This window comes from Lytechinus variegatus, chromosome 1 (genome assembly GCF_018143015.1).
Source record: "Lytechinus variegatus isolate NC3 chromosome 1, Lvar_3.0, whole genome shotgun sequence".
In the NCBI taxonomy this organism is placed as follows: Eukaryota; Metazoa; Echinodermata; class Echinoidea; order Temnopleuroida; family Toxopneustidae; genus Lytechinus; species Lytechinus variegatus.
In genome coordinates, this window is record NC_054740.1 from 14,163,681 (window position 1) to 14,191,155 (window position 27,475).

Consider the following 27,475-nt stretch of genomic DNA (forward strand, 5'->3'; position numbering starts at 1 on the left):
CACAGTATGATCACAGTACATTCACAGTGCGTTCACAGTGCGTTCACAGTATGATCACAGTACATTCACAGTGCGTTCACATTGCGTTCACAGTATGATCACAGTACATTCACAGTGCATTCACAGTGTGTTCACAGTATGATCACAGTACATTCACAGTGCGTTCACATTGCGTTCACAGTATGATCACAGTACATTCACAGTGTGTTCACAGTATGATCACAGTACATTCACAGTGCGTTCACAGTGTGTTCACATTATGATCACAGTACATTCACAGTGCGTTCCCAATGCGTTCACAGTGTGTTCACATTATGATCACAGTACATTCACAGTGCGTTCCCAATGCGTTCACAGTGTGTTCACATTATGATCACAGTACATTCACAATGCGTTCCCAATGCGTTCACAGTGTGTTCACATTATGATCACAGTACATTCACAGTGCGTTCCCAATGCGTTCACAGTGTGTTCACATTATGATCACAGTACATTCACAGTGCGTTCCCAATGCGTTCACAGTGTGTTCACATTATGATCACAGTACATTCACAGTGCGTTCCCAATGCGTTCACAGTGTGTTCACATTATGATCACAGTACATTCACAGTGCGTTCCCAATGCGTTCACAGTGTGTTCACATTATGATCACAGTACATTCACAATGCGTTCCCAATGCGTTCACAGTGTGTTCACATTATGATCACAGTACATTCACAGTGCGTTCCCAATGCGTTCACAGTGTGTTCACATTATGATCACAGTACATTCACAGTGCGTTCCCAATGCGTTCACAGTGTGTTCACATTATGATCACAGTACATTCACAATGCGTTCCCAATGCGTTCACAGTGTGTTCACATTATGATCACAGTACATTCACAATGCGTTCCCAATGCGTTCACATTGTGTTCACATTATGATCACAGTACATTCACAGTGTGTTCACAGTGTGTTCAGAGTATTATTACGGTACGCTCACAATGTATTCACGGTGTGTTCACAGTGTACTCAGTGTTTTCACAGTGTGTTCAAAGAATGAGAACAATATATTCAGTGTGTTTAAAGTGTGTTCATAGTATGTTCACATAGTGGACAAGTGAACATGTAAGTCAAAGTATCAAACTAGGTCTACTAAACTTTAACAATCTGAGGATATCACAATTTTGATACCTCGACAATGTGAATAGTGGACTATGTGAAAATATGAGTCACATTGTTAATGCTCGAATTTAAAAGTGTGATGTAAAATTTCCATTGTGTCTCACACTGTGGGTCACTGGATTCTTCAAGCAGGTAACCCCCCCCCCCAAAAAAAAAAAATACTAATAATAATATATAAATTTAATAAATTGAAATAAAATAAAAAAATGAAATAAAATGAATAAATAAATAAATACTATTTTTATTTTGCAGTTGATAGAGTATATATAGTAGACCCATATAGCAGGCCTTCTCGCAAAAACAATAGAAGATTTTTCAACGAATGCGATTGAAATAGAGATGTCTGAGAGAAGGCGCACAAAAAATATGGTGCTAACCAGTGCACATAGAGGACAACACCATTCTTTTTACCCCGTTGTTTTGGTGCTAGTTCAGCATGTGTGGATGTTATTACAACACCTTTGCTGTTACTCTGACACTCTTTGACGTTCAAATAGTGTTATATTAACACTTTGGGGTATGGTCCTCAATAAAGAAACACCAACTGATGTCAGCTTTAACACCCAAGCTTTTTGAGTGTAAGGAGAGAAAAGAGGTAGAGAGTGGGTAAGTGGATAAAGATAGGAGAAGAGGAGAAAAGAAGCTGATCTTCTTGAATAAGTTGATCTTCTAGTCCTTCATGACACATTGATGTGTTTTGCCGGTGATCGATGCCTTTTAGTTGTTTGGACTGATATTCGTCCTTTTTATAGGATGTTTAAAGCGGTTTCAAAGTCTCGTTATGTTGTCAAACGAACATTAAAGTTTCAATCATTCAAAATGACTCAAGATCTAGTAATGAATTTGAACGAGGAAAAAGTTCATTTGAATTACAAGGGAAAATCCAACAAGAATAACTTTAAAATCTAATCAAAATTGGATTTCAACATAAGAAAATTATGACATTTAAAGTTTCACTAATAGGCATACGTACAACTCAGCGATATGAGAAATGAGAAATGAGAGAGAGAGAGAGAGTCAGGGATGTCCTTCGCTCATTTTGTCCTTTTCCATTGTTTGAATTATACAGTATTTTCATTTTTACAGATTTGACAATAATGACCAGATTAAATGAACCATAAATGGAACAATGAAATACACATAGTAGGTATCAGGGAATTCCAAAATGATTTCGAGAGTGACGGATAACGGAGACAAAGAACGATAAAGTTTGGCAGTGTTTGAACCTTTCATTCAATTGTAGTCTAATCTAAATAATTTGTGCATATTGTGTAGTGATTAGGAATTAGTGGAGCTCGATCGTACTCATCACGGCACTTTACGATAAATATTGACCTATGTAAATTTATACACATATCGCATTTAAAAAAATAACTGTTTTATTTGTTTGTTTATTCATATTCCTACAATATTGAAACATACCAGATGATCGTAAGTTAAGAGCGACTTTAAGAACGGCTGGTGATCCTTTCTTGTGGTAAATGATATTCGCCTTTAAATGTTCATAGGTGATTATTAAGCGCGGAAGAAAAGTTCACCAGTCGTTCTTAAAAGAGATCTTAACTTAAGAACAGCTTTGTGTGATTATGTTCAGTAACACTTCCCCTGGTAATTCTTCCTTGCTTGTACCCTTAGATCTTTGCTAATGTGCTATGAGAAGAGCATTGCACTTTAGGTGCTGTTATCCATATTTTTTTGCAGATTTGCATTTGAATTCGCGCGTCACTTCTCACTATTCATCTCATATTTACTTGTTTGAGGAAATTTGCGCGTCCATCGAGAAAATATATCCATGGATTAAAAAAGATTGATAAAAATGGAAAATAGGAGTGAAGTGGAAAAGAAGATGACGATGAAAAGGAGGAGGAGAAGAAGAAGAAGAAGAAGAAGAAGAAAAAGAAGTAGTAGTAGTAGAAGAAGAAGATGGGGGAGAAAGATAGTGATGATGATGATGGCGAAGACAAAGAGGAAGAGATGATTTGGGGGAAAAATAAGGCGAAGTATAACGAGGAGACAAGAATAGATTAAAAATGTGAAAGAATAAGCATTGAATTATGGTATGATTGGGGAAGTGGAATGGAACATGAAAAAGGGAAGAAAGAAAGCGGAAACAGAAGAAACTTTATTGAAAAGTTATCAACTTGCATATACATGTACACCCATTACATCAATTTAATTGTTTTCATGCATAATTACGTCATGGCGTTTAAAGTTAAATGGCTACACACGCTTGTCAGCTGCATGTCTCCACGATTTTATGTTGCAGTCGGTGTTGCCATGGCAACTAATGAAAGACCCTTTCAGATTCAGATTTATTTCCAACAGAAATGACATAAACATTGATACAAATCATTTTCATATATTTATAACAAAATATTTACGATACAAAATCATTGTCATTACAATTATATTAAAAAACATCAATGATGAAGTCGAGACTTTCCTCCCTTGCTCTCTCTATCCTTCAAGCATCATTTGTTTTAATATTAATTGAGACAATGAAGCCATCAACCCCATGAAATGACATCATTCCTAGCCTTACTACACAATTTTGAGAAGAGCACAGCGAGATAAAAGTCAACAGTTTAGCGAGAGAATGGGGCGTGAGAGATCGATTTCTGTGAATGGAATAAATCCGAAGAGTAGATTGTAACATGTGTACCTATAAATCGCAACAATAGCGACGGGGGTAGCCTCTTAAAGGGAAGAAAGTGGTTTACGTAGAAGGCCTAGATGTACCCTCCCACATATATATGTTCAGGTGAAGGTATAATAGTAGACAAGTATTGACATTAGCGACTTGCGTCAGAGTTTGCCTTGCGCAACAACAAATGCACTTGAAGAAGAAAAAACACACCAAAACATTATGCATTAAGATATTTTTAAAGAGAAAACGAAATTTCTAAGCTATTCGTTTTCTTAAGTTTAAAAAATATAAACGTTGGTTACAAACTCTACAATGTAAAATTTAATTTCAAATTCTCTTTCAAAGGGCGTGTACATTTTGTTAAATTGACGAGGAGTCGATATATCACCCCATGTTGCACTATCTTACATGTTAAACTCCCTATAAAATTAATTTGTGTTTATAATAAACACAAAAAATCTACATATTTCGGCTTAAAAATGGGGGGCATTCAGATTTGTTGATATCTTGAGTGGATTTAGATTTATAAATGCACTTTTAATATCCAATACCATATATTTATGTTTGATTTTTTTACTTTCTAATTTCCTCTAATTAAATCTAATGATTGTCACATCTTCTTACATTTTGTTTTTGTTGTTCACGCAGGTCATAAAATAATTAATCAATTTTATTTGACTTGAATAATAATATTTCATTATATGAATCAACACCCAGCGTTTTATAATTGACATGTATTTTTTGAGATGACAAAACTCCGCATGCGCTTTTAAACCTGTTACTTTGTTAAAGCTATTGTACTTTTTAGGGAGACCTCAATCAATAATCGATACTAATAGTTTACCTGTGTGGGTTCGTTACATTCCCCTCCTCCCATGCCGTGTCTGAGTTAATAGCATTGGGTCTTTTCTGCAGGCGCACCAGGGATGGATTTTAATGTTTGTATTGATAGAATGTTTCAAGGTTGTCATTTAATTGGAATTCAAACAAAACATGACAAGCGTTTCATGCTTTCTGGAGAGTAAGAAGAGATTGAGTTTGTTCTGACGTGACACGCTGAGCAGCGAGCGCACCTCACTAGTCACTACGGAGTCGGAGGGAGTATCGCTGAATTAATTTGGTGAGTATATTCGACATTTTATATTTTTCATCCATACTTTCGGTCGTCTACCCCTTATTTCATTTACTGTGAATCAGGGGCGGATCCAGCTTTCGCCGATAGGGGGCCGAAAAATATTTTCATCAAAGTTTTTCTCGATTGGCCGCTATAATTTTTTTTTTAGGGGGTAGTCCTAACTAAAGACTCAAGTTTTAATTATATGTTAGTTTTTATTGTTATAAAAAAGATAAGGTATCTTATGTGGTCTTAATATATAATGCGAGCGAGAAGCGCGAGCTAAAATTCTTTAATATTTTATGTCCTTAAGAACTGAAGATTCTGAGGAATTTTTATAATCATGAACAAAGATAAGCATCCAACTAAACAATGCGAGCGCGAAACGCGAGCCGAAATTTAATTACAGTAACGTGAAAAGCGACTCAATTAGGACTGTTTAAGTGATTAATGAAGAGGATACAAGTATCACCAATTAAATAATGAGAGTGCGAAGCGCGATCTCAAAATGTTTGATATTCCGGCCTGAAAACTGGACAGTCTAAGCGTGTTTTTATTTGAATAAAGAACAAGCTGTGTGTCTCATACAATTAATGCGAGCGCGAAGCACGAGCTTAATTTTTTTATATACTGACATGATAAAGGAGCATTTGGACGAATTTTGGAAAGAATTTCCAAAGAGAATAGGTATCTCACAAATCAAACAATGCGAGCGCACAACGCGAGCTGACAATTTGTGTAAATCAAACAAAATAATGAAAGCTTGATATGCGAGCTAAAATATTGTGTGCAAATTGATTTTAGAACTGGATATATGAAGTGTCATTTAATCCTCTTGAATAGGATTCATTACACAGGCAATGCGAGCGCGAAGCGCCAGCGAAAATTTTTAAATAAAGTCTATTTTCCAATTCTTCCCCTCACCTTTTTCTTGTTTCCTTTCGGATTCGGACCGGCCATTACGAGGCCATAAATTAAACATCATGGGTATAATACCTCTTTCTTACTTTTGCTTTCTGTTTTTTGTAGTTTCTATCAAGATAAAGAGTACACTTTTTTCTGCAGGTTGTCAAAAAATAGGGGGTCGGGGCCGGCTCGGCCCCCTCCTGGATCCGCGCCTGTGAATGAAGAATCACGCACACGCACCCACAGCCCCCCCCCCTCTTTCTAAAAAGAGTGAAGTTTCTCTCTCTTTTCATTCTCCTTGGTAGTGACGTCAGGGCGTCAAAGATCACTCAGTTTGGAGTGAATTTAGAGTGAACATCCAAATATTTTACATAAACTACTTTATTCAACAATTGAAAATCACTCTTGAAATTTTATTCCCTCCCTCTGAGGAGTGAACATTTCACTCGATTTTTGTTTTAAAAATGTGACAAATCTGTTTACGATGAACCTTACAGTAGTTGTTTAAACAGTGTAAAAAGTGTAAAAAAATGTTAAACAGTAAAGTTTATGTTTAATACTTCATTCCCAATGAATTAAGCATGGTTGCTTAAACTGTTTAAGAACTAGAAGCTTCATGTAAATAGCGTTATATAAATGGCATACTGGGTTTCACGGTACACCATGTATCTTTTTTATTTTGACAATGCCATATCTCATTTAAAGGTATTGTTTAACTTTGTGAGCAGCCAATTTAAAAAATTCTCAAACCAAGATGAAACATGTGTACCAGTGCATGTATCAGAACTAATAAACCCTGAAAACAACCATTATTGAGAATGAAAAGCTAAAATTACAAGGCAAACCCCGATTTTGTAAATAGGCGTCTTATAGACGCCTAAATAGTACACATAAGTGTATGGGATGAAATTAAGATGGTGTTTCCGGTCACTTTATATTTCAACTTTTGAAGCGCTAAATAATTATTTTTGAACGCAATTTGTTCTGGGCTTCATTTTTGTAACATATCCTAGACATAGGTGATAAGTGTGACCTTTAAGCTCAGATTTTTAAAAAGTCAAACCAATGTTAACCAATCACTTTAAAGCAGAGTGTTGTCTTGGTCGATATGGCACCATTTTAAAGAAAATCGGTTTAAAAATGGGACAGTGCACGTCAAAAAACTACCTTGGCAACACGGGCTCGGCAGCCAATCAAAATCAAGGTTACCATGCGTTGTGTTGCCATAATGGCAAATACAACAGTTGCAACTCTTAATTTATGAACGGGCCCCGGAATCAGCTCCATCGGCCTTCAAAATAAGAAAATGAGGACTTTTTTCTTTCTGGGGGGGAGGGGGCTCGCACTGTCCCATTTTTTCAAACGATTTTCTTAAAAATGGTGCCATATCGACCAGGACAACATTCTACTTCAAATAAAATACGTAAAACTTTATTCTGAAATATCACCCATTTTTACCCCTGTATAGCCCACCTCTATTTGAAAAACGCCCTATAGTTAAAAAAAAACTGTAGTGAACATAACGATACTAAATGAAACACAATAATAGCATTATAAACTACCCAACAGCAATAATAACTATGGAAGACGATGTGGAGATGAAATCAATAGATATATGAATAAATAAATATTTTGTAGGAAAGGAGAATAGAAACAATAGAATACTATAAACTGGGTGGGTAGATAAAGAGATCATTCGATGATTTTAATGGACTCGTTGTTACAGAATATGGATGGATGACTGGATGGACACAAATTTGAATATAAATGCAATCAAACTTTACATCATTTTAATGAGTTTGCGATTTCTATCAATGAATTCAGCCATCATTGAAAGTGGGTTGAAGTAATTGCGCCCGAGGGATCAAAAAGTGATATAAAAAATATAATTAATTGTGTCATCCACTCAGTAATGGGTCTATTTTATTTCGTCCTCTACTGGAAATATATAAACGGACAATGAAATAAAGTTGAAGTAAGGAAAAATTAAAAATCAATTTAATATAGATGTTTAAAAAAAACAATGACATACATATTGACTGGAATTCTTCTTAGGTCTCTAGCCCACTGACAACCACCCCGTGTCTTATGTCTTGATAGGTCTTGATCTTCTACGTTTTGAAATGTACTGTTCATGCAACGTTGTGGTTGTGGTGTCCCGATGGATTGACTTGTCATATCTTGTTTTTAGCCTCATTATGTCATATTTTTGTGGGGGAGAATATCATTATAACTATAATTATTATTCATTAAGCATCATTTAATTGTCATTTAAAAATATTTTACTCTGCATTAAGTTAGATATGAATAATTCATATCATATAGAAATGTTTAATTATTGCATTTATTATTTATGATGTCACCTATACTTTTTATTCCAATAACAAGCGAGGCTTTCCAGAAGGTCCTCATTCCATTTCAGTATAATATACATGTATTATTAATATTTCTTATCATTTTGTGGTTTATATTGTTGAACTTGAAGTGAAATAAATAAAATCAATCAAACCCAACGCACAGGGGGAGACAAGACGACCCCCTCCCATATGCTGTTATATACGGTTTCGGATTTCGAGGGGGCACCCTAGTGATCACTGCCCATTACGACAATCACATACCCCCCCCCCACACACACACACACATACCTAGTATACGTGGTATATCGACGCATGAAATAACCTTTTGTACGGGCATTTGACAATTCTATAGCGTATATATCTATCATTATGATTTCGTTACTTCACCGGTAATTAAATGTGGTTATCCATTCGCAAAACTATCACTAATTGTTGGAAAATGGGCGGAAATTGATATGAGCACAATCGTGGCCTTCGATGGTATTTCATTAGTCTTTATGCATACATGCAATTATGATTCGAGGAATCTATGCTAGGTTAATAAGCCTATTATTGCCCCGTAGCTAGCAACAAATAAAATGGACATTGTGTTTGGTTTCTGACGTTGACGTTGATTGTTTAATGGGGCTGCTTTCGTTTGTTACATCACTTGGCTCAAGCATTCACGTCGCATATTAATGAACACGTTTTGTTCTGAATACTCTCACTCTGAAATCACAGCAATAAATGATGCATCAAAATCTGTTGCTGCTGTATAGTGATTAGGGAATACAATTTGCCAGTGTTTTTTTTCCTTCAAGATTTATATGTGTTAAGTGACTGGTTAATTTGTGAAAGCCTCATTTTCTTTTCATTCGAGACGTCTTTACAGTTGGTTTGCCTGAGGAGTACCCTACGCGTACCATGCCAACGCAGAAAGTAACTGTAAAATCCGCCGAGGATGGCACTCCAGGAAAGCCACCACTGGCAACGCGAAAGAGCAAGATATTTGCCATCTCACAAGCACCAACAGAACCCAGCTTCGGTAACGACATCGAGAAAGGAAAGAACAAGGTGGTCGAACTGGTCAACGGGAAATTGAATAGGAATGCTAAGGTCAACGGCGCGATTAAAGATAACGGCAGCGACGAGGCGATGTCGTCGCCGAGACCGTTTCACCCTTTTATGTATCGTGATCGTATGTCATGGATCGCTGTTCTATACACTTCAATTCCTGACACAATCGGACTTTCCGGCATCAAATACGCCATCAATGTCGGCGAGAACAAAATGAGAAGGTAACAGATAATAATAATGATCATAATAATAATAATAATAACAATAATGATGGTAATAATAATGATAATGATGATAATAATAATAATAATAATGATGATGATGATAATAGTAATGACAATAACAACAATAATGATAATAAAAATGATGATAATAATAATAATGATAACAATAATAATATCATATCAATAATTAGTCATCAAGAACAATAAATCTTGTAAGGGAGCAATTGACCTCACATTAGTTGAATGAGTGCAGCACATTGTGAATCAATTTCTTGCTGAGAAAATTACGCAAATGGGTGGGATTCGAACCCGCAACCGTCTGTTTTAAAGTCCGGAAACGAAGCCACTATGGGGCTTCAACGCATTGGCGTCAAGTGCACCATAATTTAGCACTTCTTTCGTCTAAACAAGATATGAACAAGATTTCCGGTATGATTTCACCCTTATTTCAGATTATTCTGGATTCTCTTGATCATGGCTGGCTTTGGTCTAACATGTTATCAGATTGTAGACAGAATCACGTATTTTCTGAACTATCCAACAAATATCAACGTCGCCTTCGACTACAAAGACCAGCTTCCATTGCCAGCTATCGCCATTTGTAATATCAACCCATACAGGTATTTTTTTTTTTAATTTTCTCTACCCTTCTTTCGTGCATGCTTTCTGAATCATCGTCTTAGTATATTATGTATTTAATTCCAATGATTGCCCCCCCCCCGGGTTGCCAGGCACGGATCCAGCTGGGGGCCAAGTGGCCTTCCCCCAATCTTGTCAAAAAATAAATAAATAAACGCATTTTCTTAACTATCCAACCATTATATACATCGCCTTTGACTACAAAGACCAATTTCCATCGCAAGCTATCGCTATTAGATCAACCCATACCAATTTCTGTTACATCAGACCATTGATTCATTATTCCTTGTTGGTTTCAACAGAAGAGATCTCATCGAAGGCACACCGTTTGGATACATGGTGACCCACTTCGTTTGGGACAAAACCTCATTCGACGTGACGCCATACGAAGCTTCCTTGAACGGGACCAACATGACCCAGCTACTACTTGATCTCAAACATCCTTTGAATGAAACTGTGTTACAGTAAGTCACCAGAATATGATCCAGGTTATTAATACGTTTTATGTACATGTTAACAATGAGCTTAAATAGACAAAAATATATCCATTGGGAAAAACATACCCTAAACACGTTTGGCTAGTCTTAGAAAAAAAATCCTAAATACGTTTGACCCTGCGATTGACCATTGACCAGTCTTTCAAACCACCTTTTTTTGAGGGGGGGGGGGATCGGTGTTTCGAGTGCTCGCGCTGCCCGCGTCCGAAATTGAATACAATATTTGACTGAAACAGTTATATATATATAGATCATCCCCCATGAACAATCGGCTCACCGCTTGGATTTACCTCCATGGCCCTGTTAACAATAAAACAATAACAATTGGATTCATCTAGACATCGTTTATGACGGAGGCTAATATATTTGTATCGCTCTTTGTTAGACTATAGTGCATTCCATGCACTTTCCGCTCTTCATATAGGTTTGGAAATGGATACCTGATACACGATTACTTGGATTAAATTAACGATAATTTATGATTATATTCAGGAGAATTCAAATTCAAATTTCCATTCTATTTTTTTTTGTATTTTAATTCGATAATAATTGTTCATGCATAGCGTCGCGGGCATTGTGGGCACATCGTGGTCTAGTGGTTCTGACTCTCGCCTTTCAAACAGAGAGCCGTAGGTTCGAATCGTAGCCATGGCGTGTTTTTCTGCAGCTAGAAATTTATCCACACTATGTGAATGGGTACCCGACAGGATTAACACCTTAAATGTTCGAACGCTGAAAGGCAGCTCGAGCTAAAGCCGGGGTAATGAAAATAATAACAACAATGCGCCTCGGAATAGATTGTTTCTAGATAGATGGCGCTATACAAATGCCTATTATTATTATCATGGGAGTGCAACGGGCTTGCTGATTTTGTTAGAATTACATCTAAATACATGACGCACTTTTTGAAGTCATTGTAATCATGATTATCATACGCACCTCACTTATCAAATATTGCGAGTGCGAAGCGCGAGCTGAAAATTTAGGAAATTCAGACCTGAAGAGGAGCATTCTGAGGCTTGTGTACAGGAATTCACTAAGACCACACGACATATCTCACCAATCCACTAATGCGAACGTATAAGCACAGTCTGGAAATGTTGTATATTCAGACCTTAAAAGAGGGCAATCACTTTGAGTTGTCATGAATAAGAAGCTTAAATTATGTCACTACATAAAACAATGATAACTCAAAGTGCAAGGAAATATATTTGGTGTGTATTGACTTGAAAATTGATCGTTTTAGTAAAACATCATTAATATCTCGTTACACAGACAATGCGAGCACCAGGAACGATGAACACATAAGCGCTGAGCAAATTATGTTTTATAAAGTTATGAAAAATGTAATATAACAAAATATATGTAAATGTAATGTAACATATTATAATGTACAATAATTTCTTCTTTCCCACTACGTTTCTCTTCCTTTTTCCCTATTTTTTCCCTTTTCCCCTGTTTTTTTTTTGCCAACCGATAGGGGGACACGTGCCCCCCGTAGTAACTCCACTGTTCATGCTTATATTCTTGAAGCGCCATGAGTATGATGAGCACTGAGGGTGGACCTGCGCTTTATAAGTAGCCACTATTTATTATCTAACATTTTTAGCAGCATCTCATTATATATTAAAAAATGTTAATAGATAAAACAAAAATAATAGTACTATTGTAATGATCAAATTATCTTGAACAGTAAGGCGGAATCCTTGGCATTCGTTCGATTTCCTAAAAAAATATTCCCGAATACGGAAGAGGGTGGGCTTAAGGGGAGATTACATTTGAAGAATGGCTGCCTTGAATTTAGAAGTATTTGCTGGGCAATTATTGATGCGTCCAGTGCAGTCCACAACTATTCTACATGTTCCAACAATAATTGAATACCTTTCTTCATGTTTCATCTCTTTCAGAGTTAAACTTGGGTATGAGCAATTACCTATTTCATCCTTTTCAACAAGGTTCACTACTTATGGAATATGTTACACGTTTAATTCAGGTGAAGATGGCCGACCCCCAATTTACATAAAAGCCTCAGGTAGGTCGTTCAGTTCTTATAAAGAGAGTGAAAAGTACAATTATTGCGTTTGCTATATATGACAGTGCCAATGAAAGTGACAAGCTCATTTTTGGTGTATGAATACGTCGTTTACCTGGAACCAACTCCCAAACGAAGTTGTAAAAGTTCATTATAACATCACCATTGGTGTTTGAGGATAAGATAGAAGACGCACCTGCGTCCTCTCCTAACATTAGGAAGTTTCAGCGACCAATACGCAAACGCTTTCTGGAACGTAGAAAATCTATTGTCAAAAGTCCTTCATTTAAAATCGTGCCAATTCGTGAAAATGTGGGAGAGAACGCGCATCCATTGTTCGTGCCGTAGTCCCGACTTGTTCACGCCATATTCCCGACAGGTTTACGCATAGCCAAGACATGAATAGTTCACGCACTGTCATGCCATTCAATTCATCATCATTCATTGGAGCATAAAATCGAACTATGTGAATTGCCGAACGTTACAGCCAAACTGCGCACGGAAATGCCTTTTCGACGAGCATTTGCGAGAAGTATGCGTAAACTATTCGTGAGCTACTCGTGAACTAGTCGTAAATATAGCCTGAGCTAGTAGTGAACTAGCAAGGGACTTAGGCTGGTTTGAGCATGGGGTGGTATGGGGTTGCATGAACTAAAGTTTGGAAAATCAGCTGTTGAAAGCAGAAGAATGTGTATAAATTTCGTTTTGCTTGCCCGTGTCGGAACTCCTCTGCCTTAGCGAGAAGGTGCAAGTGCATTCACCTAGTGCAGCCCCCCCCCCCCCCCAGCCTACGCCCTTGACTAATCGTGATGTGTACCACTCGTGCCATGGCACGACTTGGCCCGACGAGGTTGCGCACAGTTTACGACTAGTTCACGCCAATGATTTCCGACATTGTAAAAGTTTGGCACGACACATCAAGCATTGTTCCGCACCGGCCCCTACTCCTCACGACATGGAACGACGTGGCAAGATGTGATTCGTGAACTAGTCGTAAAATATTCGGGCCCCAAAATCGTGCAAGTGTCATAGCAACATCAACGAGGTGCAATGAATACAGGACCATTTGATTAAAACGACTTGCCAATCACATGAGCAGCTGCCACCTCAAATCAGAAATAAGATTAGGATACTTGATGGCTCTTATCTTACAAAATAAACGAAAGACTCCAACTACAACCAAACGAACAAAAAAAACAAGATCAACCAAACAAATAAGAATAATATCTATCTCTCGCTAAACTTTCTCAATCTGTGAGATCTTTACACAAAATCCTCGGCATCAATTTATTCCAGGTCCTACATTTGGTCTATCAGTCATTCTGCACACCAAACAGGAATGGTACTACTTAGAAGAAAGAGACCGATTCTCAGCCGGATTCCACGTTATACTGTATGACCGGGGGACCGAACCGGTTGAAGACCTCGGATTTTCAATCAAACCGGGTACCGGAACACAGGTGGCACTGAACATTAAAGAGGTATATAATTACGAATGTCTATAATATAATGACGATGCGGAAATGGTGGTAGTTGCGGCAATTATGATAAAATGAGTTGATAACGAAATGGTAATGAATAATGACGTCATCAATATCCCAGAAAGGGGTTGTTGTGGTGGTGATTGTGGTTGATATGAGGATGGTGATAATAGTAATCATATTGGTAGTTGCGTTCTTGGTAATCATGGTGTTGGTGATGGAGATGACCATCATGATGGCATTGGTGGTGGTGATGATGTTGATCAGTAAATATTACTGAAGATGATGCTGGTGATGTTAGTTAGTAGTGATGGCATGATGGTGTTGATTCTAACATCGATGATGGTGCTCCTGTTGCTGATGATGGTGGTTGCAGTGGTGGTTGTGGTAGAAGTGGTGGTGACGATGACAGATTAAAGTGGGTGATGGTGGTAGTGGGGATGGTTGTGGTGACATTGCCCCCACTGCATGTCTTGACTGTGATGATTGTGGTGGTAGTAGTGGTTGGTAGCAACTGCGATGGTGCATGGTTGCGGTGAAAGTACACTCTGAAAAACTCTGCGTAAAATTTTACCCAATATTGGGTAGAACGGGAACATGCATGTTTGCTGGGGTTTTTTACCCCATCTTGAGCAAAATGCATGTTTTGAGGGTTAATTTCAACGCAACATTGCGTTAAATTTACAAAGTAGTTAATATCTTCTTACCCAACCAACATACATGTTCCCATTTTACCCAATATTGGGCATACCATGTAGCTGCGGCTATATGGTATTGGTTGCAGGTGGTACTGTTGTTTTGGTTGTGTTAATATAACAGGATTTTGACAGTTTTTGTGATTGACAATATCAGATGAGATTGTGGGCCTGTGGGATGATATTGCCAGAAGAAAAATCAACTAACCTCATAGAACAGCTTTGCCGATATATAAACTACAGGGATTCAAAATATATCCAGATTGGCTGTAGTTAGGGACCAATCGAATTCTGGATTTAGCTTGAATCCTGAAGATCAGTGTTAAATCTCGAGGGATTCGAATTTAATCCTTTGAAATCTAAACATGAATGTGTAGGATTTATTGTAGGAATCCTGAAAATATGAGTTTTAATTCTCGAGAGATTTGAATTAAAATCCTTTGAGATTATAAACGATCCTGCAGGATTAAAACTAAATCCAAAATTCGATTGTTCTTTTGCGACAGTCCATCTAAATTTAGAGTCAAGATTGAAGAAAGCGAATACGTTATTTTCGTCAACATTCAAATCTTCGTTTTTCTTCTTTCCCTTTCCTCTTTGTCAGATCAATAACCTAGCCCATCCTCACGGTAAGTGCGAGGATAAAGAGCTCGTCAATTATGACTACTACGCCCTCCCAGAATGTTACAACGAATGTATGTCAGATTACATCGTGAGTAGGTGTGGCTGTAAAGCAGCAGCACTACCAGGTATGCTATCATTCCAGTAGGATCTGCGGGTCAACTCGCGTATAGATGGGGGCATGGTCCGAAGCGCCGCCCCCACCCCCGACTTCCCGCCCCGTCCCCACGAATCCGCCCAAAAAAAGGGTTCCACCACCAAAATGAGAAAAGGAAAGGAATAGAAGCGAAATATGATTCCATTTTACATATATCGTCAAAATCTTTCACGACAATAGAATTTTTGTATCAAAAGGGTCAAAATATTTGTTCGCTGGTGACTATATCTATATTTTTATATATTTTATTTTGTTCCATACGCCATGTTTGTCCCCCTCAAATTGGTAGCTCATTACACCTCTGTGTGGGTTCTAGCTACCCCTCCCTTCCTTTATAAATAATCGCTAAGCCTTGTGTTTGGGATTATTTTTATAAAAGCTGTCACTTCTTGCTCCCTTTTTAACGATAATCTACCCATTTTTCTTGTGATTTTGAAATCTAAAATATATTGTGTTTTACTTCAAAAAAGGTATTTCATTTTGAAAGAGGGCACTTTCCTATTTTCTTTCCTACGAGGATTTTTTTAGGACAAGAACCCCCCCCACCGGTTCCGTCGTCACAGCTAGTAGCAGAATAAGTATTTTGATGTTTACTTCATTGTCAGTTTTAAATATTTTTTTTTAAATCTTAAGTCATATAGTGATTCGTTAATTTTAATTCACATATCTGCAAATATGCATATTTATAGGTATAAATATGTAAATTTAGGGAACATAGACCTACTTTCGTTGCAACTCTAAAGAAAGAAAGACAGTTGCTAGTGCATGGGTGATTGTATTCTTAGACAAATCACGCGTGTTATTTAAAAGAAAATACAAATACTCTATTGCAAAATGATAATTAATGATTTTTTAGAAACATGCTTCATGTCAATCTCTCCTGTCTACTATCCAATCTCATTTTCATTTCCTTTACAGTCTTTTCTCCTTCTCTCTCTTCTCTTTCTATCTCGGGTTTAACATCTTTTCATTAAAACAGTTTAATTTGCTTTCTCAATTGTAAGGGAATACCTTCGATAAGCCCTCGTGGCTTTTGGTGTTTCCATCATTTTTCATTTTTTTAATGTAGTTTTTACATGTATATAATATAGCCTTCTCTCACTTTCTTTCAATTTTTTTCTTTATGTGATATTATATTCTCGTTTGTAATTTGATTGACATTATGTTTGTTTTTAATTGAATATGGAGATAAAGGAAATGAAATGAAATTTTCTTGTGGCTTAATTGTGACCAAAACCTTAAATTCATATTGCCTATAATGTAGACTAAAAAAAAGAAAACTTATGATTTTATTTCTTTACAATATTCCAACAGGAGACGCACCAGACTGTGATCCCATACAATATTTCGGCTGTGGAGCTAATTCTTACGGTACGTTCACTTTCATGCAATACTCTTAGAAAAAAAAATGTAGTGATTAGAACCCGGGGCGGATCTAGGATTTTCCAAAAAAGAGGGCGGCACATTTTCCCGATGAAAAGCATAAAAATAAAATAAAGATAAAAGGTTTTCGCCTTAAGTTGAAGGTCATTTCGTCCGCGGAAAATTTGACAAGCAAAAGAAGAAAAAAAGGGAAAGGTCCTCGCTGTCGGGGCGCACACTTGGGTAAAAACGGTATATGCGGGCCGGATGTGCCCTTCCCCCTGGATCTGCTAGTGATTAGAACCCCTATTTCTCCCGTATTTGGACCTTTCTAAGGTTCTTCAAATAAACAAAATATGGTTCCAAACAGTCCAGTAGAACCATTCTGTGGTATACATGGAATCCCTTGAGGTCATGTAGATAACCTATATGATTCCAAACAGTCCTGTAGAACCGTTCTGTGGTATACATGGAATCCCTTGAGGTCATGTAGATAACCTATATGGTTCCAAACAGTCCTGTAGAACCGTTCTGTGGTATACATGGAATCCCTTGAGGTCATGTAGATAACCTATATGGTTCCAAACAGTCCAGTAGAACCGTTCTGTGGTATACATGGAATCCCTTGAGGTCATGTAGATAACCTATATGGTTCCAAACAGTCCTGTAGAACCGTTCTGTGGTATACATGGAATCCCTTGAGGTCATGTAGATAACCTATATGGTTCCAAACAGTCCTGTAGAACCGTTCTGTGGTATACATGGAATCCCTTGAGGTCATGTAGATAACCTATATGGTTCCAAACAGTCCTGTAGAACCGTTCTGTGGTATACATGGAATCCCTTGAGGTCATGTATATAACCTATATGGTTCCAAACAGTCCTGTAGAACCGTTCTGTGGTATACATGGAATCCCTTAAGGTCATGTAGATAACCTATATGGTTCCAAACAGTCCAGTAGAACCGTTCTGTGGTATACATGGAATCCCTTGAGGTCATGTAGATAACCTATATGGTTCCAAACAGTCCTGTAGAACCGTTCTGTGGTATACATGGAATCCCTTGAGGTCATGTAGATAACCTATATGGTTCCAAACAGTCCTGTAGAACCGTTCTGTGGTATACATGGAATCCCTTGAGGTCATGTAGATAACCTATATGGTTCCAAACAGTCCTGTAGAACCGTTCTGTGGTATACATGGAATCCCTTGAGGTCATGTAGATAACCTATATGGTTCCAAACAGTCCAGTAGAACCGTTCTGTGGTATACATGGAATCCCTTGAGGTCATGTAGATAACCTATATGGTTCCAAACAGTCCTGTAGAACCGTTCTGTGGTATACATGGAATCCCTTGAGGTCATGTAGATAACCTATATGGTTCCAAACAGTCCTGTAGAACCGTTCTGTGGTATACATGGAATCCCTTGAGGTCATGTAGATAACCTATATGGTTCCAAACAGTCCTGTAGAACCGTTCTGTGGTATACATGGAATCCCTTGAGGTCATGTAGATAACCTATATGGTTCCAAACAGTCCAGTAGAACCGTTCTGTGGTATACATGGAATCCCTTGAGGTCATGTAGATAACCTATATGGTTCCAAACAGTCCTGTAGAACCGTTCTGTGGTATACATGGAATCCCTTGAGGTCACAACCTATATGGTTATGGACGGTGTTCCTTTGAAGAACCTTAAAAGTTTCAAAATACAGGGGGTTCTAAAATTTCTAAGAGTGAATAATCATAATTCATCCAGATTGACTAAATTATTACCAGGATGGGTACTAGGAATATTCATTTTAACGGAGATGTTTTCCGATAATGTTAATAATTAGGTATGCGAATTAATCTGGCATATACCTTGAAATAAAATAATCATCCGTACAAGGAACTTACTCCCCCTCTCATATCAAGACAATCCCAAGCAATCAAATCATTAAAGAAGTTCCTATTTTTTTTTGTTTCAGGCAACTCCCCTCATATTTCATATGTTTGTTATTGTCTCTTGTTTTGTGCTTGTATTAGGTAAATTGAAACTGTGAGCGCTATTGGCCATTTTGGGGAAAGCGGGTTATAAATATTGGGTATTATAATTATTATTATCATTATTATTGATATTATTGTCATGATGATGATTATTATTATTATCATTATTATTAGTAGTAGTAGTATCATTATCAATACTATTACGGATACCATATTTTACTTTATTTGAGTCATGAATAGTTTGGAAATGTGATATCAATTTTCTCCCATTCTTTTTATGAAAAATTATTTACAGGTCAATTTTTAGAACAGAGGAGCAGTGCATGTGACTGCCCCACGCCTTGTTTTCAACGAACTTACGACCGTGAGATGTCTTACAGTAGTTTTCCCTCCAACTACTGGGCCAATCTTCTTGCGACGACGTTCTTTGCAGATCAGAACGTAACTGGCGAATATTTCACGTGAGTTCCCCCCCCCCCTCTCAATAATTTGTGCAGTTTGTGCGACTGTTAGTCGTACTAACAATTTTTCATTACCGCTATTCATGAAATTAATAACCGTGACCGTTATTCACAACAACTGCTATTTATGATGACCGTGTTCATAACTACTTTTATTTAACAGATATTTATAATAAATGTTACCAATGGAAACTGTTATGCATAATAACTGTTTATCATGAAAACCGTTATTCATAATCATATAATATTGGCTGCACTAGAGTGGTAAATCAGATATATTGCATTCTTCTGTGTTAATATTGTAAGATTCAAAGACGAGTGTAATATTAATGCTGATGATGAATGCAATAACTATACCAAGAAATAAATACAATGTTATTCTTATTGTGCATGCATTTTTCATAATATCCGATTTTCAAAATAACAATCCAGGATTTTGAAATAGGGGGGGCGCCAGCGGCGAGGGAGCGAAGCGACCGAGCGGGGGGAGGGTGTGGGAGGGGGGATACCCCCTCCCACGGCAAGGACTTTTTCAAAAAATCATGTCCAAAAGTCGTATTTTGAGAGCACCTTTAGAAGAAAAATGCACACTTAAATCACGGTAACTTCATGAATAAAAGACACATACTGACTCATTTAGGAGCTGGTTTCCAGTCACACACCGTATAAGCGGTCATTCAAAACATACATTTGGCAAAGGCTCTTCACTTGCTTGCATCGTGTGATTGAAACGTCAAATTTAAATGATACGAAACTGAGACTTGTAATCGATAAGTTCCGAATAATCCATTCTGTTTATTGTCATTTGTGTATTTACATTGTGTGTTTCAAACGAGAATTGTTTAGTCGTATGGCAACATGCATAAAATTTGGTTCTTTTTTCCCCAAAATGCACAGTAAATTGTTACAAACTACAGAAAAAAACGACATCATCTTCTGGTAATCAACCTTTTCCCTCGTATTATTTTCAAATCATCTTCAATAATCCAGTCATTCTGCACAACCTCAAAGTAATATAATGCTTCTTAAGGGGATTCTCATCATTTTTATTGTTTACGTTCAAAGTCTCTCATCGCGTTGCCATCTTAACTTATGACCAGCCAGGATGAAATTGTATATATTTATTTTAACATAAGATAATCAATTTTTACGAAGCACTTGTTAAAACTATACCACAAATAATTAAATAAGGTCAATGATAAAATGCTATAGAAAATACATGTAAGGAGCTTTGATATCCAGTCCATAATTGTATAAGTTATAACTATCAGTGGCAGAAAATGTAAAATAAACCGAGGCTCGTCTTCGGTATACAGAGTTCAGAAGGCATTTTGTAAGCTTTTCATTTATGAAATTACAACTTGTTTAGACCATGAATTCATATAGGCTTCCAATTTGATGTTTTTTCTTCATGTTGAATCAATGCATACTAGCTTTCCAACCAACATAGTAAATGTTGTAAACTGTATTGATTGCCTTCTGTTGGGCAAAGCTTTTCCTGCCAAGTTTGAGCTCAATCATGACTTTTATTTTTTTAAGATGAAAATATGGAAAGTTTATTTATGCAAGACAAACGAAGAACAGACGAAATAGTGGAATTTAATTACTCACACTATAATATATAAGGGATATACTTTTAAAGCTCTGCACTATATAGATCCCGTTTGCTGCCCGTGCAAGTCTCGAGGTTCTGTGGGCATAGCCACAAAATATTATATACGTTTTTCGTACGTGAAATACTTCAGTAAATAATTTGATAACGAATATCACACCCAAATGTATTTCTATGATATGCATGATTAATTCAAGGAAGTTTTGCCGTACAATGCATTATCACGTAAGCGCGATTGGAGGAATGTTATGAGAATGTCCCGCTTTAGATTTAATACCGTATCCTCCCATTTTGTCATAATTATATTGTGTTAAGATACTGCATACTTAACTAGTTCATCATCATTACAATGTTGTGATTGCTTTCAGCTAGGTTTGTGTCTGTTCAGTGGTGTTGATCTTTTTTTTGCGTAATCGCTGGTACAAATTTAGTTTCTGAAAAAGAGATAATGATTTTTTTTTCATATGGTGGAGCGGTATAGTTATTTAGTCTGCAGACTTCTATTTCATTTTTTCATACCATCTTAGAGAAAATTGTGACTTTTTTTGGTCTGGGTTGCAAGATAATGGTTTTGCATTAGGGTTACGGAATAGGAATAATGTTTAGGACTTACAAATTGGCCCGTGGGTTTGGGAAAAGGTGTTCTCCCTCAAATATTTCGGGGGAGGTCGTCCCCCCCCCCTAGAGTTTTAAAACTATTTTTTTTTCGATTTTGCTGGCAATTTTTTTTTAAAAAGATATATTGTAATCAGCAAACCTATAGATTATCAAACATTAAAAATGGGGTAAGGGGGGGGGGGGGGTTAATGTCACAATTTCTACTTTTTAACAATACACAATGTGTCCTCGGGACGTTTTTCCCCAGCACGAAAGTATTTTTATTCTCTCCCCCCCCCCCCCCCCTTCGCTCCTTACGCTGACATATAGCTGCCTATACACAGCAAACGCGGAGTGGGGTCGACTGGTGATTGAGAATATACAATTTTGCTCCTTGATAATTCGTTGGAATGATTGCTTCGGCGAAACTTAGTTGGGGCGCCCTGGATAATATGCCTCTGAATCTACCAGAAAGTGTAAAAGTTAGTTTACATTAAATACAAATATGTCTGACCTATACATTTCAGTGAAAACGTATATGACCAAGGCAGAATGATAATGCTGCGCACGTGGCGCCCGATATAGGGCTTCATCTTTGAGTGAAGAATAATCTCGGGGATAGACATTATCATTCGCATCGTTGACACTTTCTCTCGCGATTTCTTACTTACAATTTACATGTATTTGCCATAAAGACGGACAAACGCATGTTACAAAAAACACAAAATTTCGGGAAAAAATGATATCCAATCCAACATCTTCACACTGGTCACTGCACTACAACTCCCGATTACAAGTGGTGCAACTTTCCAACCAATCGACTTGCGCGCCCTGGAATTCCGGAATTTACATAATTATTGCAATACAGTATGACAGAGGTGCATTTGTGCGAACACAAAGGCCATGAGCGTAAGTTAAAATATAGTTTTGACTAGATCTATAGCCCTTGAAATTGACTACATTGTACCAATCCAGTAAATATAACCATCAAAAAAAAAAAAAATCTGGCGAAAATAGGGGGGGGGGCGCGCCCGGGGCGCCCCCCTCTGGATCCGCCACTGTTCATAGTAACGATTATTACTCATAACAGCCTTTATTCATAACATAACAACTTTGATTCGTGATAGCCGTTATTCGTAATAATTATCATTCATACTAATCGTTATTCATAAAAATGCAAAATAAATTTGATTAGAAAAATATATATTTATTTGCCTCCTTTATTTTTTTTTCTCTTATATTACCTTACAGACAAAACATCGCTCATTTCAACGTCTTCTTCAAAGATTTGACGATTCAAAACGTCGATCAGATCAAAGCATATGAGTTCTTCAGTCTTATGTGTGAGTATATGTGTGGTTATCACCTGGTCTACAAGCAATTGGTCTTCTTCTTACATAGTCTCATACAACATGGGCTAAACCCATTTGGTCTATTATCAGTTGGTTTACTTCTTATGCAGATAGTCGAATACCACAAGGGTTAAACCCATTTGGTCAACTATCAGTTGGTTTACTTCTTATGCAGATAGTCTAATACCACATGGGTTAAACTCATCTGGTCTATCAGTTGGTTTACTTCTTATGCAGATAGTCGAATACCACAAGGGTTAAACCCATTTCGTAAACTCTCAGTTGGTTTACTTCTTATGCAGATAGTCTAATACCACATGGGTTAAACCCATTTGGTAAACCCTCAGTTGGTTTACTTCTTATGCAGATAGTCTAATACCACATGGGTTAAACCCATTTGGTAAACCCTCAGTTGGTTTACTTCTTATGCAGATAGTCTAATATCACATGGGCTAAACCCATTTGGTCTACTATCAGTTGGTTTACTTCTTATGCAGATAGTCTAATACCACATTGGGCTTAAACTCATTTGGTCTACTATCAGTTGGTTTACTTCTTATGCCGATAGTCGAATACCACAAGGGTTAAACCCATTTGGTAAACTCTCAGTCGGTTTACTTCTTATGCAGATAGTCTAATATCACATGGGCTAAACCCTTTTGGTCTACTATCAGTTGGTCTACCTGTCATGCAAATAGTCTAATACCACATGGGCTTAAACCCATTTGGTCTAATTGTCATGTGTGCTATTTGGTCTACGTCCCACTTTGTCAAATACCAACTTAATTCATTCTCTTTAGTAATAATCAGTGGCGGTTCCAGGGGACCCCCCCCCCCCCTTGAGAGCCATAATCAAAATTGTTTATATAAATATACCAATTTTACCAAAGTGTGCACCCCCCCTTGGGAAATCCTGGATCCGCCCCTGAGTATATAATATCCAGGGTGGCTAAGTACCACTTTGGATACTTACTATAATTATTTTACTTTGTCAAATGACAATTCGAAAAAAAAAACAGTTCATCTTTATACCATAGAGCCTATAAATTAAGCTTAGATAGACCAAATGGATGTTAGACGAAATGGGTGTTTTCTATTATTAAATTAGATGAAATAGTACTTGGGTTGACTTTCATTAGACCAAATGGTGTATATCAATAGACGAACAATGATTGAATGCATGAAATTGCAGAGGACCAGCTACAGAGTAGCAATGTTAGGTGCACGATGTAAAAAAATGGTGTGAAATTATGATTTCGTTGGCACGGTAGGTTGCATCCTCATTCCCAGTCTGATAGTCCAATCACCCACTTTAAATATTTGCTTTTCTCCAATATTGGAGAAAGTCTACTTTCCATTTTCCGTTCTCACATTGCTTCCTTGGCACTCTATAGAAATGATAACACAGTAAAAGTCATTTATCATAACAGTAATTTTTTGTCATATCTTTTCTAATTTGTCAAAATAGTGAATCCATCGACTATCTATGCATGGCATCACATTCCAGTTGTGTATAGATATTTTATTTTTTAACGCAGGTGTTTCTTTGTCATTAAAAAGACTTGGTTAACATATTCTATGACAGTGCTAATCCCTATGTTTATTTATTTATTTATTTATTGTTCATTTATTTACCTATTTATTCATCTAGCTGTTATTTATTTGTTTATCTATCGATTTATTTAATTATCTATTTATCTTTATTTGTTTATTTATTCATTTATGTATTTAATAATTGATCTAAATTCTGTATGGTAGTTTATTGACAAATATGAAACCATTCGCAACAATGAAGTCACATCTCAGGTAGAAAGAGAGTGAACTCTCCGACAGGACAAACACACACATTCAGACAAAAATAATCACATTAAATCAAATCACATAACCTTTAAAACTAATAACCTTGCTATGTATTTGTTTCTCTACCCATTTTAGGTGATATTGGTGGATCATTAGGCCTTTGGCTCGGCGGGAGTATCTTGACCATCTTTGAATTCTTCGATCTCTTCGGGCACTCAATTTACGTCTACTCCAGAAAGGCCCGCTGAAATCCTGCATCAATTACAGCTTAGCTCCTATACATCACCTGATTCATGTGGCGGATGCATGATTTTGAAATAGGGGAGGCGCAAATAGCAAATTTGAAAATACGGGGGCGCAGGTGACGATTTCCTCAGCATTACCCAAATTGATATGTGCGCTCAATTGACAATTTTCAGATGAACAAGGGGCGGACATACGCACTTTGCGCCCAATCACTGCACTAACGCTGGGATAAAACTTTGACAATGCAACGGAAAATTCGTGCAATTCTATTTTGAAAAGGTAACCCAGACTTTTTTTAATGATTCGGAAATGTCAAAACAAGAGTATTAGTAGCTGTGGATTATTTTTAAAAGACCATCCAGTAAACAATCTTTTTTTTTTCAAATTTGCAGTTAATCGCAAAACTTGATAACGAAGCCTTTGTCATTTTCATAATTCGCCTTAATCAATTTTTGTTAATAATCAATTCACACTCCCAAAACCATATATAAAAGGCCATATCGGCCAATCAATCAATCAAAACCATTTCATAAAGAGTGATCACATATCTGAAATGATCGATGAACACCTAGATGCGAACATGGACCTATTAGAAATAGGTTGTAATAAATAGGTCCATGATGCGAGTGATGCGATAATAGTTGATTTTAACGCCACGAATGTTCATTCTTCATCTCAGGAAATAGCGTCAATGTGCCTTGAACAAAATTCGTGATACCTTCAAATTCATATAGAGGGCGTGCTTTAAGGTGTTGACACAGTGCTGAGTCACCCAATTGCAAAGAATTCAATCTCTCCCCCATTTAGAAAATAACAGGGATTGCTCTGGCTTGCAAAATTTTATTCAGGTTTGATGTGTATCTGCTATGGCAAATGATTGAAAGAAAACCAATGTTTTCCTCATTGACATTTTATGTGATCTAATTGGGGTGCTTTGCCAAAGTTTTAAGTATACAAAAATTTGAAATGAAAGTTGACTTTCTATAGGTGACGAAGTTTTCATCGGAGGTTTGTCAAACTCAGAAAAAAATTGGAAAAAAATAATACTGGAATTGCCAAACCACATTGAAAGGAAAGCCAATGCATGTTTGATGATAAGATTACACGAAATGCATTATAATGGTTATATTTTGAAAAAGTTACGGAATCATCGCCCTTTTTTTGGTAATCGAAATATTGTTTAAATTTGATATATAATTTATAATTTGATTATAAAGGGTTTCTAACCGTTAAAGTATTATTTGTAGTGAATAGAGGACGAATCACCCAAAACGTAATCGACACCTTCGGGAAATCATTGTGAGGCCAATTTAACAATGCAGTTTGGCTTGGTGTAAAAATTACGATAAATTTTATTTCATAAAGGAACCGGTCAACAAAATAACGTAAAAATGCTTAGAAATCCACGGCCTATGCAATTCAAAAAGAGTACTGTATCTTGTATAGGCTTTTACGAAAATCCGTACGGTGCTCTGGAGTATCCCCCCCCCTAAAAATAAAATGAAGTCGTCGTCTCCCTTCAGAGATAGATTGATATTATTCAGTTGTGTGGGTCGGGGGGAGGTGCCCCCTCTTTTTCAAAAGTGTGCGTTGTGCCTTCCCCTTTTTCAAGAAATATCCCTCATTCATTTTGTAAATGAGAACCTTATAATTTATTACGTGGATGCTTTCTTGTGTTTTAGTTAGCTTGCCTGCCTGCAAAACAAAGTTACAATGAAGAAAAAATTGCCCTTTTTTCTGTTCCATCTTTAGATAAAATCTATTCGCCAATATCAAAATATCGACATTAAAGTGAATTATCGAAGTATGTGCGCTACGCATGCGTGGCGTTATCATGAGATTCCCCCCCCCCCCGGGTACAAAATTGGAGAGGAAGGGGGGGGGGCATTTCCTCCCTTCCATCGGGATCGGCGCCCATGCATGGAGCCACGTCTTTAAATGTCGTCTTGTCTTGCCGTGTGTGTGTGTGTGTGACAGTCTGAATTAGTACAGTTGTGACACAAACTAATAACGAGAATATTATAATATTAATTTGGTGAAATATTGCTAAGGTGATACTATTTAAGATGATAGAGTAACATTTTGAGAGTGACTGTGACGATAATTGCTTTTGGTTCGGATAAACATTGTAAAGGGTAAGTGATGGATTGTTTATCATACGATCAACGCAGGACTACATCGTACTATAATTGGCTGTCTACGAAACAAAACACACAAAATCGTACGAATTTTGTAAATTATGTAAAAATAAGAATCGTAGTTCGTAGCAAACTCGGGAGCAATCTACGATGCCACTCCACGATCGTAGACTAATACATCGTACAATCATCGTAGCAAACGTAAAATAGGCATAAGTAATCGCTTGTAGATGAAAATTAGCCCTCTTGCTTTATTTTAGAATCATTATCTGTACTTAAAATCATTGATTTGCTCGATTTTTTTTTACTTCTCAGGTACAGTAATTTG

The 27,475-nt window shown here is 37.0% G+C and overlaps 1 protein-coding gene across 3 annotated transcripts; it reads left to right on the forward strand.

Moving 5' to 3' along the window:
* The first annotated feature begins 4,648 nt into the window (after positions 1 to 4,648).
* On the forward strand, positions 4,649 to 26,531 carry LOC121406611 (acid-sensing ion channel 2-like). Of its 3 annotated transcripts, none has more exons than XM_041597622.1 (11): positions 4,649 to 4,931; positions 9,048 to 9,465; positions 9,921 to 10,088; positions 10,410 to 10,571; positions 12,512 to 12,636; positions 13,933 to 14,117; positions 15,417 to 15,561; positions 16,905 to 16,961; positions 19,237 to 19,402; positions 22,863 to 22,954; positions 24,899 to 26,531. In XM_041597622.1, exons 2-11 carry the CDS (start codon positions 9,092 to 9,094, stop codon positions 25,009 to 25,011), a joined length of 1,587 nt encoding a protein of 528 aa, XP_041453556.1. In that variant the 5' UTR covers positions 4,649 to 4,931; positions 9,048 to 9,091; the 3' UTR covers positions 25,012 to 26,531. The 3 variants fall into 3 exon arrangements, with proteins under 3 accessions (XP_041453556.1, XP_041453565.1, XP_041453559.1); XM_041597631.1 differs by having other exon boundaries at positions 9,060 to 9,465; XM_041597625.1 differs by lacking the exon at positions 4,649 to 4,931 and having other exon boundaries at positions 8,567 to 9,465.
* The last annotated feature ends 944 nt before the right edge of the window (positions 26,532 to 27,475 follow it).